We start from the raw sequence: 17,152 nt of genomic DNA, 5'->3' as shown, positions 1-17,152 counted from the left end.
GTATATTATGTGTATCTTTTCAGGTCAGGGACTATTTTCAATAGTCCCTTTTATTTTCCAATTTGTCATTAGTCCTAAAACTTAACATGTTACCTGTTTGTTGTATGTGTGTATAAAATTGAATTTTGGAAGTGTCCATATACCTTTTCACTTATCGATCTATCTATTTATTTATTTATTTATAAGCCTGCAGTGGTTTCTGGTGTGCATAAGAAAATGAACATTAGCTTGTGGAAGGCGGAGTCAATAAGTCTCGATTTTGGAGACCACCAAGCTGATCTCCTGAACTGCAAAGACAGCATTATTTCAAATGCCAATGTTAAGGAATTCTGGGATGGTTTTGAAGAAGTTTCAAGTATGTTCTTTTTTGTTTGTTTTACTGCTTTCTGAAACATAGCCCCCCAAAATTATAAATTGCAAACATGACTTAACAGATTTTTAATCTTTGAAACTTCTGTATTCTTTGGCTAATAAAGAAGAGACAGATACTTGGAAACAAGAGACTAGGTCTTACTCCTTGGTTTTACCCCTAATATCCTTTGACCATAAATAAGTTATTTATACCATGTTTCCTTATATGATATGGAGAATATTTTTGGCAACCCCATAAACCTTTGAGAATTATATATTATGTAAAACACTTAGAAAATTAAAAGTAAAAATGTAAGACTAGTTTCAATAACACTTGTAAACAGATTTTTAAAGAATATTTTTGCAATATTATAAATACCTAAATACATAAGGAATAAAAGTCCTAATACTATGTAAGTACATAAGAAATTAAACTCAGTAAGCAAGCATTCATTAAATACATACTGTACAATAATCAAGTCATTCATTCCAAACATTAATAAAAATTAAAAGGCAAAAATTACCTTTTAATAATAAACTGCATTCTTTATAGAACGACAAAAAACGAAAAATGGAGAAACAGTTGTTTTAAAACTGAAGGATTGCCCTTCAGGAGAAGACTTCAAGACTATGATGCCAGCAAGGTATATATTTTTAAAACTTGTTATTTTAACCCTTGAGTTTTTGAAATTCGCTGAGATTATCCCCAGAAGTAGGATAAGGAACTACGTATTTTATTTCAGGCATTTTCCTTGCCAATTAAGAATAAATTAAGAACAAAACTCAGTCTCTATTCTCAGCAGGATAACGTCTTTTAGTTAGGGCAATAAAGGAAAAAATGTTAATATCAAAGGATGTGGGGTACTGTTTATGACCTTCCTTCTCTTGATGCTTTTAATTTGCTATGTTTAGAGAAAGAGAATTGCAATTCAGAATTCCGTATCACTTCTGTTCTGTGCTTGTCCTTGTGTTAGGCATTCATTTAAACTAAATGAAGTCAAGGGAAGTGTTAATTGTCAGAATCCTTAAGGAAAGGTTTAAACAACCTGAAAATTTGTATTTGAAAATTTGTATATGAAGGCACCCAAGAACGTTAATCTGTATTCAGATGAAGTCAATGTTGTTATTTTTTCAGATACGAAGATCTTTTAAAAAGCCTACCATTGCCAGAATATTGTAGTCCAGAAGGAAAATTCAACTTGGCCTCTCATTTGCCAGGATTTTTTGTACGCCCTGATCTAGGACCCAGGTTGTGCAGTGCCTATGGTAGGTATATATTTGCATTTCTTTGAACTTGAAATTATATGACATTTTAACCTCTGTCCAAAGATAAATTGTCTAGTGATTTTTAGGCTCTATAAAATTCATTTTTTAGTAATCCATTGAAGTCTTTTTTTTCCCTATCAGTATATTAGAAATTAATAGCCAATATAGTTAAGTACTTGCTAATTCTTGCAAGTACAATTCTTGCAAAGTATTTACGTTTTCTAGTAATTTGATTTTTATGGAAATTTGTTGGATTGTGGCTCTTGGGGAGCAGGCTTTGGAACAAGGAAACTAAAGTTCAGATTACAATTAACAAATTTTCCTCATAGAGCTGACTTTAGGGGGAATATCTAGAATATGTTTTCAGTCAAATAAAATGTTCTAAAATTTTATACACAGGTGTAGCGGCTGCTAAAGATCATGACATAGGAACAACAAATCTCCACGTTGAAGTTTCTGATGTTGTAAATATTCTAGTCTATGTTGGCATAGCAAAAGGAAATGGCATTCTCTCAAAAGCAGGTAAAGAAACTTGAAGAATAATGGTCTTTGCGATGAAACTGAATAACCATACACACTAGGATTTATTATCTAGAATGTCAGCCTCTGAGTAAACAGCAAAGATTGCAAAAAGAATTGCAGTGGATATAGGGATATTCTAATCTTTAACAGTGCTTGATTTACCTTTTTTCAATACAACAGAAATTTTAATTTTAAAAATGAGTATTTTTATTTTTTCCTTTCCTATCTTTAAATGTTCTGTTTGTGAAGTTTTATAAGCTTACTTATAAACACTTTATTGGAGAACAGAAACTGGGTCCTGGGGTTCTGAGGATGATTAAGATTTGGTTTGTGCCTCAGACATTCATGTTTTCCCCTCTACTATCAGAGAGAGAAGGGATCTTTTCTCCAAAGTAGATAGAACCTTTCTATCCATTGTAGTGGTTTTAGATTCCATCCTCTAGTTTTCTTTCCAAAACCTTGTTCCATCTGCTATCCCCTTCTATGTAAATAGGTCTTTAAACTTTTCCTCTCTGCTGGTTATTTTCTTCAGAGTAGAAATACACTCTAGACTGTTCAGAAGAAAACTTTCAAATCTCTTCTTCCTTACCACCATCCTGTAGCTCCGGCCTTTGTAACAAATTCTTTGCTGTCTTTGTCAGCTCTTACTCACATTTCAGTTCTATGCACGTTGGCCTTAGACCTGCTGCCCCACTGAAATTACTTACAGCAGCCCTCACTAACATTCACAATTGGATAAGTGGTTTCAGTGGTTTCTTTCTGGTCATCTTAATGCTTGCCCTTCTGAAATAAATGCACTGTCAATCACTGCCTCTTCTTCAGATACTGCCCTTGGCTTCTGTGATACTGCTCCCCTAGTTCTTAACTAACCTTATAGAATCCCAGGCTTTCCTAGAGTCAGAGAATTTTTTTCTTACCTTTCTAGTTTACATGTACTTTATGTGAAATTCTCTGCATGACTCAACCACCATGTACATAACCAGCTCTGTATCTGGGCCAAGAAGGTATCTAAAGCTTAGTGACTAGGTGCTGAGGACATGGGGATTCGTACAGTATTCACTCTACTTTTCTATATATTTGAGAGCTTCCTTAAAACACAACGTAAATTCCCCCAAAACTAGAAACTCATTTTTATACTGTTTCTCAGCTTCCTAAGTTAACATTGATTATAATCGATAAACTCTTCACCTCCTCCACTCCCAAGGATTTGAGAGTGAGGCACACTTGTGTTATGACTTGTGGTTCAGATTATCTTTTCAAAGCCTGTGACTACACAGAGTTCATTATCTCTTTTGTATCTCATTTCACTTTGTTCAAATCAACCCCTTTAGCATTTGTTCTATAATACAGAATTTATACCGGCTTTTCTCCTCTACTAGTCTTTCATGTCCTTAATTGCTGAGCCTTTGTTATTCATCCTTGTTCCTGCTCACCACCCATCCCTCATTTATAAGTATAGTATTTTGGGGGCGCCTGGGTGGCTCAGTGGGTTAAAGCCTCTGCCTTCGGCTCAGGTCCTGGGATCAAGCCCCACATTGGGCTCTCTGCTCAGCGGGAGCCTGCTTCCTCCTCTCTCTCTGCCTGCTTCTCTGCCTACTTGTGATCTCTGTCAAATAAATAAATAAAATCTTTAAAATCAAAAATAAAAGCATAGTATTTTGTCTTTTAAGAAAACATTTCATCATTTTAATCCTGTGGCTGTCTTTATCTGAAGATTTTGCCACTCTTTATAGATGATCACCAAAAGAGTGTTTTAGGGTAAATGCCTAAAACCTCAAGAAACACCAGTTTAAAGCATATGCTTTTTCCTCCACCTACCTACCCGTCTTCCTGGCAAATTGCTTCAAAGTGTGGCTCAGTGTCATCTCCCTGCCCCTAGAGGCCTTCATTTAAAAAAAGCTTTCGGAACACCTAGGTGGCTTAGTGGGTGAAGCCCTCTGCCTTCAGCTCAGGTCATGGTGTCTGTGTCCTGGGACTGAGGCCTGCATCAGGGGCTCTGCTCAGCAGGGAGCCTGCTTCCCCCTCTTTCTCTGTCTGCCTCTCTGACTACTTGTGATCTCTCTCTCTCTCTGTCAAATAAATAAAATCTTCAAAAAAAATAAAAAACCAATAATCCCCTTCCTCCTTTTTTTTTCCCTTGATTTTATGTATTTATTTTGCGAGAAAGAAGAACCCTGAGCAGAGAGAAAGAAGCAGACTCCCTGCTGAGCAGGGATTCTGATGGGGGTCTTGATCCTAGGACCTACTGAATAAAGAATAAATGACTGAATAAAGAAATCCTTGCAACCAACTTTAAACATAAGAGAATTTACTGTTACAAATCAGGAAACTTTTCATGTATTCTTTGTAGCAAGCAATAAATTTACTCTGAAAAGAACATTTCTTTAAAATGTTCGCTATAGTTGGGGCACCAACTACACTCAGGTCATGATCCGCTCAGGTCATGATCTCAGGGTCATGAGATTGAGCCCCGAGTCAGGCTCCACACTGAGCTGGTGCTTGCCTGCTTAGGATTCTCTCTCTCCTCCCTGTCTGCCCAGCCCTCCCCCCCCAACCCCCAAAATAAAATAGAGGTTATGATCCTTGTCTACCTTACTAAGTGGTTAGTAGTAGCCATGAAAGTCTTGTGTAAGTTAGGAAATGGTGTATGAGTACAAATCACTGTTATGACCACCCCCTTGGAACAGGAAGAAAGTTGATGAAGTTTGATTTAGAAACCCTTGAGTTTTTAGTCTCTTGTTCCTTGGTTTGCAGAAAACAAATGATCTGGGAAAGTTACCGTTACTCTGTCCCTTGTTATGCATGGTCAGTGTTTTCTGTTTTATAACAGTTTAACTGGGTTTACTTCCTCTTTAACTAAGAGTCTTGATCTAGTCTGGCACTGTTCTGCTCCCATAGATCAATTCTAGGATACTTGGCTTTCTGGTGGTCTTTAATGACCAATTTGAAAATACTCTATGTTTCAGGAATACTCAAGAAATTTGAAGAGGAAGATTTGGATGACATTTTAAGAAAACGATTGAAGGATTCAAGTGAAATACCTGGTGCTCTGTGGCATATTTATGCAGGGAAAGACATTGACAAGATAAGGGAATTTCTTCAGAAGGTATAAATTTAGGTCTCAAATAGTTTATCTCTTTACCTTGAGCCAAGGACTTAGTAATTTTTAATGTAACTTAATTTGGCATTCAGGAATATAGGATCAATAAGTAATTTTTACTTCAAAAGAGGAGGGAACTTCTTACTATTGTTATAAGTCAAAAGCTCCTTTCTCTTGCTCCTTTTAAAGCCCTTTTCATGTTGAGGTCTTTGAATGGCACCTTCTTCTCAGTTGCTAGTGCTCCCCTATCTTATATAATGAACTAATCTGTTTATGAGTCAGAGGTTACCCTTATTGAAAAGTGGTGAAAATTATAGGATATAAAAATATGTTATAGAAACATCTAAAGAAGGTAGTATCTTTTTTTTATTAATAGTTTGGCTGTTGACACAGGTAGTAATTCTGCTCCTAACCACATCAATTGCTCTGTTACACTTATTTGAATAGACTGAAATTTTGAGTAATCATACCTTAATTTAGTTGTTAAACACTGAATGAAACACATTAATTTAGAATGATTAGTTCAATCCTTTGCTCAAATATTTGCTAAATATGCAATTACAGGCATTTCTCTCAAGGGACCATCATTGCTGCTTTTCTCATTATACTGCATTTTCTTTCAGAATGGACTTAAGGTTTGTCTCTGTTTAGTATGAAGTAAAGGAGCTGTAGCTCTGTACCTATTGTCTTATCTCACAATACCTACCAGTATTTTAACTTAAAATATTATAAATTATGCTTTTTAAAGCAGAATGCTTAATTCACTGGTTAGTAAAAGGGTCCCTTGAAATTGATTTGTCAGAGATTAGAGGGTTAGCAATATAAAGATATTTATTTTTGTACTTAACATTTTAAAAAAAGCAAGATCAGGAAATGTTCAAGTCCATACATATGGATAGTTTAGCTTTTGACAAAAAAAGCTACTAAACTAAGCTTTTCCTAATCTCTGTGCTATACTGTTGAAACAATTATAAAGAAGAAACCAAATGGATGGAAACTTCATGGTGGATGGAAGAGGTGAGAAGGTGGTAGTATGATTCACTTTATTTTTTTATCCTTTTTTAAGATTATTTATTTACTTATTTACTTATTTGACACAGAGAGAGACCTCAAGAGAGGGAATACAAAAAGGGGGAGTGGGAGAGGGAGAAGCAGGCTTCCCGCTGAGCAGGGAGCTTGATGCGGGGCTCGATCCCAGAACCCTGGGATCAAGACCTGAGCCAAAGGCTGATCCTTTGACTGAGCCACCCAGGCGCCCATTATTAACAGCATCTTAGTGTGCAGTATTGTTTTAATATCCCTTGGCTTTTCAAATTGTTGTAGAATATTATTTTCTTTAACTTAAGCACATGCATCATTCCATGAGATTCTAAGAACAAAAGATGATTATTGCAAAGAAAATTGGAATTTATCTGAACAGAATTTACCTTACTTAAAATTGAAGTGTATATTTTCATTTTAATCCATACTGCAGATTTCAAAAGAACAAGGCATTGAAGTTCTCCCAGAACATGATCCGATACGTGACCAAAGTTGGTACGTGAACAAAAAGCTCCGCCAAAGACTACTTGAGGAGTATGGAGTTAGGACCTGGACTCTCATTCAGTTCCTTGGTGACGCCATTGTCTTACCAGCTGGAGCCCTTCATCAGGTACACAAGAACTTATTCTTCACGGGTCTATTACTAAAGGAACCGATTTTGAAAAGGAAGTCCTGATAAGTAAGAGAATGACCTGCACCCAGTTTGCTTTCATTAAGAAACCACTAACATAACTTTGCAGTGCTTAAAGAGATCTGACATGATTAAATGCTTTGAGAACTTAAATTGGTTCAACGTGAGCCAGATTTCCATATTTATATTGTTTCCACTTAGTGGATCAAAATCTTTTTTTTTTTTTTAAGACTTTTTAAGGAGGAAAAAAGAGACATACTATATATTTAGTTCTATGTAGGGAGACTTAACACTTAAGTATTAAGACCTGAGATCACACATTTTCTAGGCACCAAACTGAGCAGAATGAAGTGTTGGCTAGAACATTCCATAACTCAGGCTTTTAGTGTAACTCCTGCCTTGTTTGCTAACATAGCAGTAGTGTGTCCAAAGAAAGATGATAATGTAATTTTTATAGCTATTGATCCACAAATTTAAAAAACTAAAATAAACACGTTATCTTTGTTTCTGTGGCTTGACTCTGTGGACCTGGAAAAAAGGCATAGAATAGATAATGGGCATGGAGGATTGGATTAAAAGCATACCGTGGATTTCTATAAATAGACTGGAACTACCACACACCAGCTTAGCCCTCATAGTAGGAGAGTGTGCAGAGGAAATCCAAGAACCCCAAAAGCTAGTTACCCTCAGAGTTGGTTCCCTACCTCTTCTACCATCTGATAGTTGAGATGTATCAGATGTGTGTCCTTTTTTTTTTTTAACCAAGGAATGTTTTCCACATTTTATATAACTGTATATGCAATTATTGCCTATGCAGCATTGTCACACCATTATGAAATAGCACAAATAATCCTTAAGTGATAATATTTGCTTAGTTTTTAACATGTCAAGCTCAAGGTTAGATTTATCATTCTTAGATCTCAAATAGCATTTATGACAGTAAAATACAGACATCATAATAAATATACCTGTTTCATGATAATAACTTCCTAGAGAAAAAAATGTGTTAATTGTACTAAGTTTAATGCATTATTTATGTTAAATTGTTTTATTGTGCCATGGTCTTACCTGATCATTTCAGAGATGTTGTATCATTAATGATTCAAGTTCCCACATACCATTTTTTTGCCTTCTAGTCTCTTATCAGAAAAGAGCTAATCTGTATCAAAATGTAAAACATCCTCAATGGAGTAGCCTATTGAAGAGAATAGTACATTTTGTACAGTTTTGTAAATAGAAAGAATTTTTTGATAATATAAGACAGGTTCCCTTGAAAATCCATTTATATTTAACTTATCCAATATTTATTTTCTTAAAATTAAACTGGACAGTGCAGTTTTTTAAATTGAGGTATAATTTTAGCATGCAGTTCTTTAAGTTTTGAGAACTATATAGTTAGGTAACAACACAACAAAATACCAAACACTTGGATTACTCCTAAAAATTCCCTCCTGCCTTTCTTTTTTTAGTCATCTCTCATCTGACATTCCTACAACTACTTGGTTTTCCTCCTATAGTTCTGACTTTCTTATTCAACATATAATACATTTTAGTTTCATCCATGTTGTTGCGTATACTAGTATTTGGATCCTTTTTTTTTTTTTTTTTTTTTTTTTTTTTAAGATTTTATTTATTTATTTAACGGACAGAGAGAGATCACAAATAGGCAGAGAGGCAGGCAGAGAGAGAGGAGGAAGCGGGCTCCCGGCAGAGCAGAGAGCCCCATGCGGGGCTCGATCCCAGGACTCTTGAGACGATGACCTGAGCCAAAGGCAGAGGCTTAACCCACTGAGCCACCCAGGCGCCCCTGGATCCTTTTTATTGATGGGTAGTTGTTCATTATATAAATGTAACAGTTTCTTAATCCATTCACCAACTGAAGAACATTTGGGTGTTTTCCAGCTTGGGACAAATAATAAGTAAAGCCACCAAAACATTTGCATACAGGTTTTTCTGTGAACATCGATTTTCATTTCAGTTTGATAAACACCAAGTGATGGGATTTCCTGGTCATAAATGTTTGATTAACTTTACAAGAAACTGTCAGGTGGTTCTCCAAAGTGATTGTACCATTTTCTATTCCCCAAAGTAGTATATGTGAGTTCCATTTCCTCTGCTTATTGTCAGTTTTGTTTTTAAACATTTGAATAAGCATGCATTGGTATCACATTGTAGGTTTAATTTGTTACTTTTTCTTAATAACTAAGTATGTCTAGCATCTTATCATGTATTTATTTGCCATCATCCATATATCTATGTTGGTAAATCTGTGTGTTCAAATATTTTACACATTTTTCCAGTTGTATTTTCTTTTTTCTGAGTTTTGAGTGTTAACTACAATACTTTATAAGCCCTTTATCTAAAACACTATAATACTTTATAAGACCTTTATCTAATATATACTTTGCAAATATATTCTCCTAATCTGTGGCTTGTCCTTACATTTTGGTAATAATATCTTCCAAAGAGAAGTGTTTTAATTCTGCTGAAGTTCAGGTGATCAGTTTTTTCTTTTCTGTATCATACTTTTATTGTTTTATATCCAGAATTGCTGCCTAGCCCAAGATAGCAAACATTTTCTCTTACATTTTCTTTTAAAAGCTTTATTGTGGTTAGTCTTAAATTTAGATCTATAATCCATTTTTAGTTAATTTTTATACATTGTGCAAAGTATGTACCAAGGTTCGATTTGGGGGGGAGTATGGATAGTTTAGTTGTTTTATGCTGTCTCAATTTTTATTTTGAAATGTAAGGGGCCCCTTGGGTTAACCCTCTGCCTTTGGCTCAGGTCATGATCCCAGAGTCCTGGGATAGAGCCCTGCATCAGGCTCTCTGCTCAGCAGGGAGCCTGCTTCCCCCACCCCCCACCCACCCCCCGTCTGCCTCTCTGCCTGCACGTGATTCCTGTCTGTCAAATAAATAAATAAAATCTTTAAAAAAAAAAAAAGAAATGTAATACAGTGACACAATTTTTAAGAGTCTAAGTAGTACATATGGACATTGGGGAAGGTATGTGCTATGGTGAGTCCTGTGAAATGTGTAAACCTGATGGTTTTAGAGACCTCTACCCCGGGGCAAATAATACATTATAAGTTAATTTAAAAAAAGAATCTAAGTGTACAATAGGTTTCACAGTAAAAATTCAGTCTTTTTCTCACCTTTGCCTCCAGTTGCCCTCCTGCAGAGGCCGTCAGTGTTTACCAGAGATTCCATGCCATGTACATGTCTCTCTGCTGTTCCTTTTTTTGTGGGTAGAGAGCCTTGTTTTCTCAAAATTGTAGGCACAGTGATCATGTTAAAAAGTTTAGTTCACATAATACTGCTCAAAGCTTCAAAAGGTCCTGAATGATCTGTATTTGTATCCTGTTCAAGTCTCACTGCCTTTCTTCACTACCTTTCTTCCCTACTTCCCTCCTCCTTCTCTGTGGCCACCCTGCCCTCTCTGTGGTTTTCACATACACCATGCACGTTTCCTCCCCAGGGACATTGTGCTTGCTAATCCTTTGGCCTGGAATTCTTTTTTCAGATCTCTATAAGAGATCTCTAATTGCTTCTTCACATTTTTTAAAGGTTTATTTGCTCAAATGTCACCTTCTTCAGTGAGGTCTTCCTTAACACCCTCGTTTTAAAGTGCAAATTGTGTCCCCCAGTTCCCTGTCATCTTCCGTGCTTTATTCCCCATTTGAATCATCACCTTCTAATATTATTCATAATTTATTTACCTTGTTTATTGTCTTTTAATCCCTACCTGGAATATAAAGTTCATTAGGACAGAGTTTTATGGGTTTTTCATTGCTCTTTCCTATGTTTAGAATAATGCACTTAAATATTTGTAAGTCCTGACAGCCTGAAAATATGTTCTCATACACAGCATATTTTTGCACAAGTACAGATAAAAACAAAGTTACAACTTTACATGTAAAATTTATATGTATTGTGCTCTTTGTACAAACATGTGAATTTTGGCCTCTTCATGTGTCTTCCGGCCCCTTCAAAAAGTTTACTTAGGTTGGACTCTAACTTCCAGTTACGACTGTATATATAAGTATATAGGAAAACATGCTTTCTTTTGAGATACATGGAAATACCACTTAGATTCTAGAGAACGAATTTCATTTCTAGAGTATAAAAGATGTTATACTTAAATACAGCATGTATAACCTAGATTGGCAAATTCTATTCTGAGCTCTGCTACTAACTTGCTGAGTGTTCCAAGACCACTCTGCTGCATATTTTGGCATAGAATTGCCAGCTATAAGCACAAAAATTTCTGTCTTTTCCTTATGTGGTGTGATAATGACAGCATGGTTATTTGTACTCTTTTGAAAGGGTGTTGTCCATGACTCAGAAGTGATGATAATGTGGTTTTGAGAGAGAATTAAAAGGAAGTAAGAACTCTATGTTCACAATATTAACTTGCATTTGAGATGTAATTATTTATAACTTACTTAGTCTTTAGAGGTCCTGAAAGCTTTTCATTGATGACTTCACTTCCAATGGACTATAGGTAGCCCTTAAAATAAACCCAAAGTCTAAGTAAGTGCTTCTCGCGTGTTAGCGTACATCAGGATTTCCTAGAAGATTTGATAAAACAGATTGCTGGACCCTACCCCCAGAATTTCTGATTCATCGGGTCTGCGGGAGGGACCTGAAATTTTACATTTCTAACAAGTCCCCAGGTGATGCTTACAATACTCTCTGAAGACCACACTTCAAAAACCATTAGATAGAAAGTCCTTACAAACACAGGGCACCTATCAAAAAATGGTTTTGACCAGATATGATACATTGTATTCTTCGGTTTGTCAGCCATGAGAACTTTGAGAAGCCACACTGAGGCAAAGTATCATAGCCACAACCCTCCATATATTAAGAACAATGGCAGGCTAATCTTCTGTTGGCAAATGTGAGTGAATCTGTAGAACCCCAGTATATCACCAGATGGAGTAGGTGGACCCTGACCTCCAGGGTTCACTTTGTCTTAACTCTAGTACCCTGATGTCCTCAGTGGCCTTCATTTTATTTGTTTATTCATTTATTCATTCATTCATTCGTTTTAAAGATTTTATTTATTTGAGAGGGAGCAGAGAGAGGGGCAAAGGGAGAAGCAGACTTCCCACTGAGCAAGGAGCCTGATGTGGGACCTGATCCTAGGACCCTGGGATTATGACCTGAGCGAAGGCAGATGCTTAACTGACTGAACCACCCAGGCACCCCAGCGGCCTTCATTTTAAACAGCCCCCCCCTTTTTTTTAAGCCAGAAGATCTTTAGGATAAATTTGTCCTTAATTGTTTATCTTAATTGATTATGCTTGGTCATCCATAGTTTATAATATTGCTAAGTTGTGAATTTTCGCATTCATAATGCTAAAAGAACTTATGGCAAAATCTTTCACTCTTAAATTCTCATAAGTCAATATGTATATGGCAAGAGTTACATTTTCTTAACACTACCTGTTTATGATTACAGTTGATCCCACAGGCAAGTATGAATAAGACAGTCTGTCAAAGAAGTGAAATGTAAATGAATCAAAGATAGCCCAAAAAAGGAATTAGTGGAATGGGAAGTTCAAATGGGTTCTACTTTTAAGACTGAACCTTGTCTCTTCAAACTAACCTGTAAGCCTTTGAGCAAAATATTATCGGGTTGATCATTAGAAAGCATAATACCATTTTTAAGCACTAATAAAAGTCACAGGTCTAAAAGTGATTTATTTAAAACAACCATGAACTGGCAAAAACGGACAGAATCAACTTTTTTAGAACTCTGGAATCAAATCCAAATTTACATCAGTTGGGGAACTGCTCAGTGAAGAAAAGGGCAGCTGATTTGGGACATTTAAGGAAATCTCTGACCACTAAAGATATCAGAACAGACTTCAGTGATCACACCCGACAAGGAACACAGCCTTTGCAAGAATAGTGTGGGAAAGTAACAAGAAATGGATGACTATGGCCTTGTCCATCAGCAGCAACAATGAGGTAGAGAGAGAATCTGATTTCCAGTGACCACATTATAATGTTCATGTGTCCAGTTTTCAGCAAAAAGGGATGATAATCAGCAGAAACCGTCCCTGAGGAAGCACAGACACTGGACTTACTAGACATAGACTTTCTTTCAGCTGTCTTAAATGTACTCAGACAGTTAAAGGAAACTGGTGAAGAAAATCAGGAATATGACATATGAACAAAATTAGGATATCGATGAAGAGACAAATTATAAAACAGTAGAACTAGACATGCTCAAAGAAAGGTACATTCCAGAACTCTTGAAGGACTTAATCCACACAGCATGTTCACATAAGTGAAAGACATAACAAGACAGGACATTTGGAAACTATGCTGGTGTGACTGAGTTAATATAGGACCATAAAGCATCTGTTAGACAAGATGTTACAGAAGCTGGGCTCCTGTTGGCTTGCCATTTGTTGGCTGATTTTTCTTGGAACAGGCACTGAACTTCTTATCCATAGTTTCCTGCTCTGTGAAGTAGAGCATCTGTTCTAGAGACACATAGTGAAGATCCAGGCAGACTGTATAACAGTGCTGAAAATGTGAGGCATCACTGTGTTCATCCTGCAGAGGAACCAACAACCTAATGATTAAAGCAAGAGAATGTTTATATATGCTATCGGGTGATCAACAGAGGGACAGTGCTTGACTTAAACAACGTGCAGACTTGAACAGCTCTAGACAGTATGCCCGGAGGAGAAATTTCAGTGCCTTTGGATTCTACACTCTATTGTTAGATTTTTTTCACTGTTCTCTGTTCCCCACTTAACTATCTTCTTCTTCTCACACCTCCCAATTAAACCTAAAAATTAGGATTAGTGTTGGCATGGCTGGGTGGCTCAGTTGGTTGAGTGTCCAACTCTTGATTTCAGCTCTGGTCCTGATCTCAGGGTCTTATGTCAGGCTCCATGTTCAGTGTGGAGATTGCTTGTCCCTCTCCCTCTGCTTCTCCCTTCATCTTTCTCCCAAGCAAATAGTCTTTTTTAAAAATTAGAATTAGTGTAAATGCTTAGTTTTCAGTTATTTCTCCTTTCCTAGGAATTCTGTGATATCCATTCATATCACTAGAAGACAACCTAAAATGTCATAAAATCCAGATTGGATCACCCCGGTCCTTCTGTGTGATTATACTAAGCAGTAATAGAAAACAAATCCAAGAAATAGTGAAGTACTGAGTCAATTTGTACATGGTATACAAATAACATAAGACTGTTCGGGGTTTTTTTAAGATTTTTATTTATTTATTTGACAGAAAGAGATCACAAGTAGGCAGTGAGGCAGGCAGAGGAGAGGGGGAAGCAGGCTCCCTGCTGAGCAGAGAGCCCGATGCGGGGCTTGATCCCAGGACCCTGAGATTATGATGTGATCCGAAGGCAGAAGCTTAACCCACTGAGCCACCCAGGTACCCCAACAGATAGACTGTTGACCGTCTTCTTCCGAAAACCAGAGTCAGGGGAGGGATAACTATTAAAAACAGTTGTACCAATGGAGCCTGAAGGTATACTTTAGTATTTGAAAGAAAGGCACAAATAAAATCCTAGGCTAATTCTAAAACTTGTGAGCAATAGATACCTGGAACTACAGTTTTCACCCCCATTCATCACAAACTAAATTTCGTTTCTTTTGCTTTCATCTACGTTCTGTTTAAAAGTTAACAGGGAAGGGCTCCTGGAGTAGAGTTCTAGGGTCCTGGGATCAAGCCCCAAGTTGGGTTCCATGCTCAATGGGGAGTCTCCCTGAGATTCTCTTCCTCCCTCTGCCCCTCCCTTCTCTCTCTCAAAAAAAAAAAAAAAAAAAAATCTTAAAAAACAAAAGCTAACAGTGAAATGATCCAAATGCTGAAAGCCAAAGGGGCACCAACAGATTGTTTGCACTGAATGGTAAAGTAGATACCTTCCAGTTAGCTTTTTTGTTGCTGTTTTTGCTAAAGTAACACCAAAAAATCACCTTGACTAAACTGATAATTTAGGATCTGATTATCAGCCTCTCTGAAGGATTCCTTGAAAAGTTCTGTTCTTTTCATCATGTAAAAGTACTCCATTTATAAAGTCCTGTTCTGCTTTGAAATGCATTTGATGTTTTGGAGAAAATAAGTTCTCTGATAGTGCTTCCTCCTAAAATTGATATTTCACTGTTTTTGTTTTGGGGATAGGTACAGAATTTTCACAGCTGTATTCAGGTAACTGAAGACTTTGTGTCTCCAGAACATCTTGTACAGTCATTTCATTTAACACAGGAACTGAGACTTTTGAAGGAGGAAATCAATTATGATGATAAACTACAGGTAAGAGATGAACTTTCTAACGAGCTCCTGCTCTGCATGACTTTTCTATTCAGAAATAGGAAACCTGCAGAACTGCTTGGGTAATCACTGCCTAGTTTGTCATATTTGGATAACAACCACAGGTTAACAATATGCATTTGATTATATGATTTTTAGTGGCCCTTACCTGACTTGCAGTTTAACATTTTTAACTATGACATTTGTTTTTCTTGAATTTGGCTTTGTTTCATTAAGAAAAAAAAAATTTTAATATAGCAATTTTCATTTGTTACTTTTATCTCCAGCTAATGTGATTAGAAATGCCAACTTCTCTTTCAGGTTAAAAATATATTGTATCATGCAGTCAAGGAAATGGTGAGAGCTTTGAAGATACATGAAGATGAAGTAGAGGATATGGAAGAAAATTAGGTGTGGTCCAGTTTGATGTTTTTAGGCCATTGAACTGGAATTACTTACTCTTGAACGATGTTATGTATGCACATTGACTTAAGCTTCATAAAACCATCAGTGCCAAGAAATTCTCTTTTGTAGTAATTACTTGTTACTGATACCGCAGCAGTATAGCATACGTCACAGCCCCTGTGATTCAATGTTAGTTATGAAAACAAGCTAAATTTAAAAAGCAGCGCTTCCTAGCTGTTTTTGTATTATAGTGTATATGATGTTTGTGAAAATGCCAGATATAAAATGATGTATTTATTTTTGAAAAAAAAAAACCCACAAAATTCTATGCTATATTGTTGATCAAGTGTAAATGTGACCTTGTACAGTTTACTAAAATAACTGATATTTTTCACTACATTGAGACAGTTACTGTGAGAATAGGACACAAACACCAGCTATTGCCTGCATTTGGGAAATTGCTGAATCGCACAGCACTCATGTCATAATCAGAAAATTACTGCCAAATAATTGTAAAATTTGTAAAATATGAAGTATATAAAGTAGATACTAAATAAGGACACTTCAATATTTTGTTGAAGCTATTGACTGTACAATTAAACATTTTCAAAAGGTGTAATTTATTTAAAATTGTCTCATTTTGGTAAAATTTATGTGAACTTTTAAAGCTAAATATTAAACTTAATATGCTATGTAAATATATACATATATACATTTAATGATGTATTTTTTTAAAACATTGGCTTGCTTTTATTTGTTAAAAGTGCAAGTGTTACATATGGCTTTGTACATTAAAGTTGAAAGGGGTTTTACATTTTCCATTAAAAGGACTTTATCAGAAAATGGCTTGTTCCAGAGTTCTTCCTTTTAATATACTACTGGGGATTCATTGTTGTGATGACTGCTTGCATTTTCTTTTTTTTTTTTTTTTTTTTTTTTTTAAGATTTTATTTATTTATTTGACAGAGAGAGATCACAAGTGGGCAGAGAGGCAGGCAGAGAGAGAGGAAGGGAAGCAGGCTCCCTGAGGAGCAGAGAGCCCAATGCGGGGCTCGATCCCAGGACCCTGAGATCATGACCCGAGCCGAAGGCAGAGGCTTTAACCCACTGAGCCACCCAGGCGCCCCTGCTTGCATTTTCTTATGATAACGTTCTCTTCTGGAACATTTCTCCTTATAAGTTTCCAGCTTTTCTATAGATTTTATGAGCCATCATAAGTGTCTCAACTTAATTGTGCTGTGGCCCAGCTAAAGAAAGGAAAACAGGTAACTCCCATTTGTTATTTTATGAACACTTTCTCATTGAAAGAAGAACCCATAAATGAATTAAAAAGCCATGATTATGAGCGTATGTGATCTGTTTCAAGTAAGTTTTTCATAGCAGAGACAGCTGATAATACAGTTTTGTGGGTGGGAAGAAGTCAGGGGAAGCAGTGGTAGGGAAGAGGCTAAAGTCAGCAAGCCTCAGTTGAATATGAGTTCTGCTTGGTAATTTGTTTTAATTTTGAAGTCTTGGTTTTAATGGTTGTTACCAGTTGGTCTCT

The 17,152-nt window shown here is 36.3% G+C and overlaps 1 protein-coding gene across 6 annotated transcripts in view; it reads left to right on the top strand.

Annotated features, from left to right (window-relative positions):
* Window positions 1-16,452, top strand: part of JMJD1C (jumonji domain containing 1C) — a 318,317-nt gene extending 301,865 nt beyond the window's left edge. For 5 of the 6 annotated variants that reach the window (XM_046027799.1, XM_046027795.1, XM_046027796.1 and 2 more), the window contains 8 exons: window positions 187-355; window positions 905-995; window positions 1,487-1,617; window positions 2,017-2,139; window positions 5,106-5,245; window positions 6,714-6,890; window positions 15,076-15,207; window positions 15,526-16,452. In XM_046027799.1, the coding sequence (XP_045883755.1) occupies window positions 187-355; window positions 905-995; window positions 1,487-1,617; window positions 2,017-2,139; window positions 5,106-5,245; window positions 6,714-6,890; window positions 15,076-15,207; window positions 15,526-15,615 (1,053 nt within the window). In that variant the 3' untranslated portion in view covers window positions 15,616-16,452. Of the gene's footprint in view, window positions 1-186; window positions 356-904; window positions 996-1,486; window positions 1,618-2,016; window positions 2,140-5,105; window positions 5,246-6,215; window positions 6,257-6,713; window positions 6,891-15,075; window positions 15,210-15,525 lie in introns of those variants that run through there. The other variant, XR_006821311.1, reaches the window with a different exon arrangement.
* The last annotated feature ends 700 nt before the right edge of the window (window positions 16,453-17,152 follow it).

This window comes from Meles meles, chromosome 13 (assembly GCF_922984935.1).
Source record: "Meles meles chromosome 13, mMelMel3.1 paternal haplotype, whole genome shotgun sequence".
NCBI classification, from domain to species: Eukaryota; Metazoa; Chordata; class Mammalia; order Carnivora; family Mustelidae; genus Meles; species Meles meles.
This window is presented reverse-complemented; position numbering and strand designations above follow the sequence as displayed.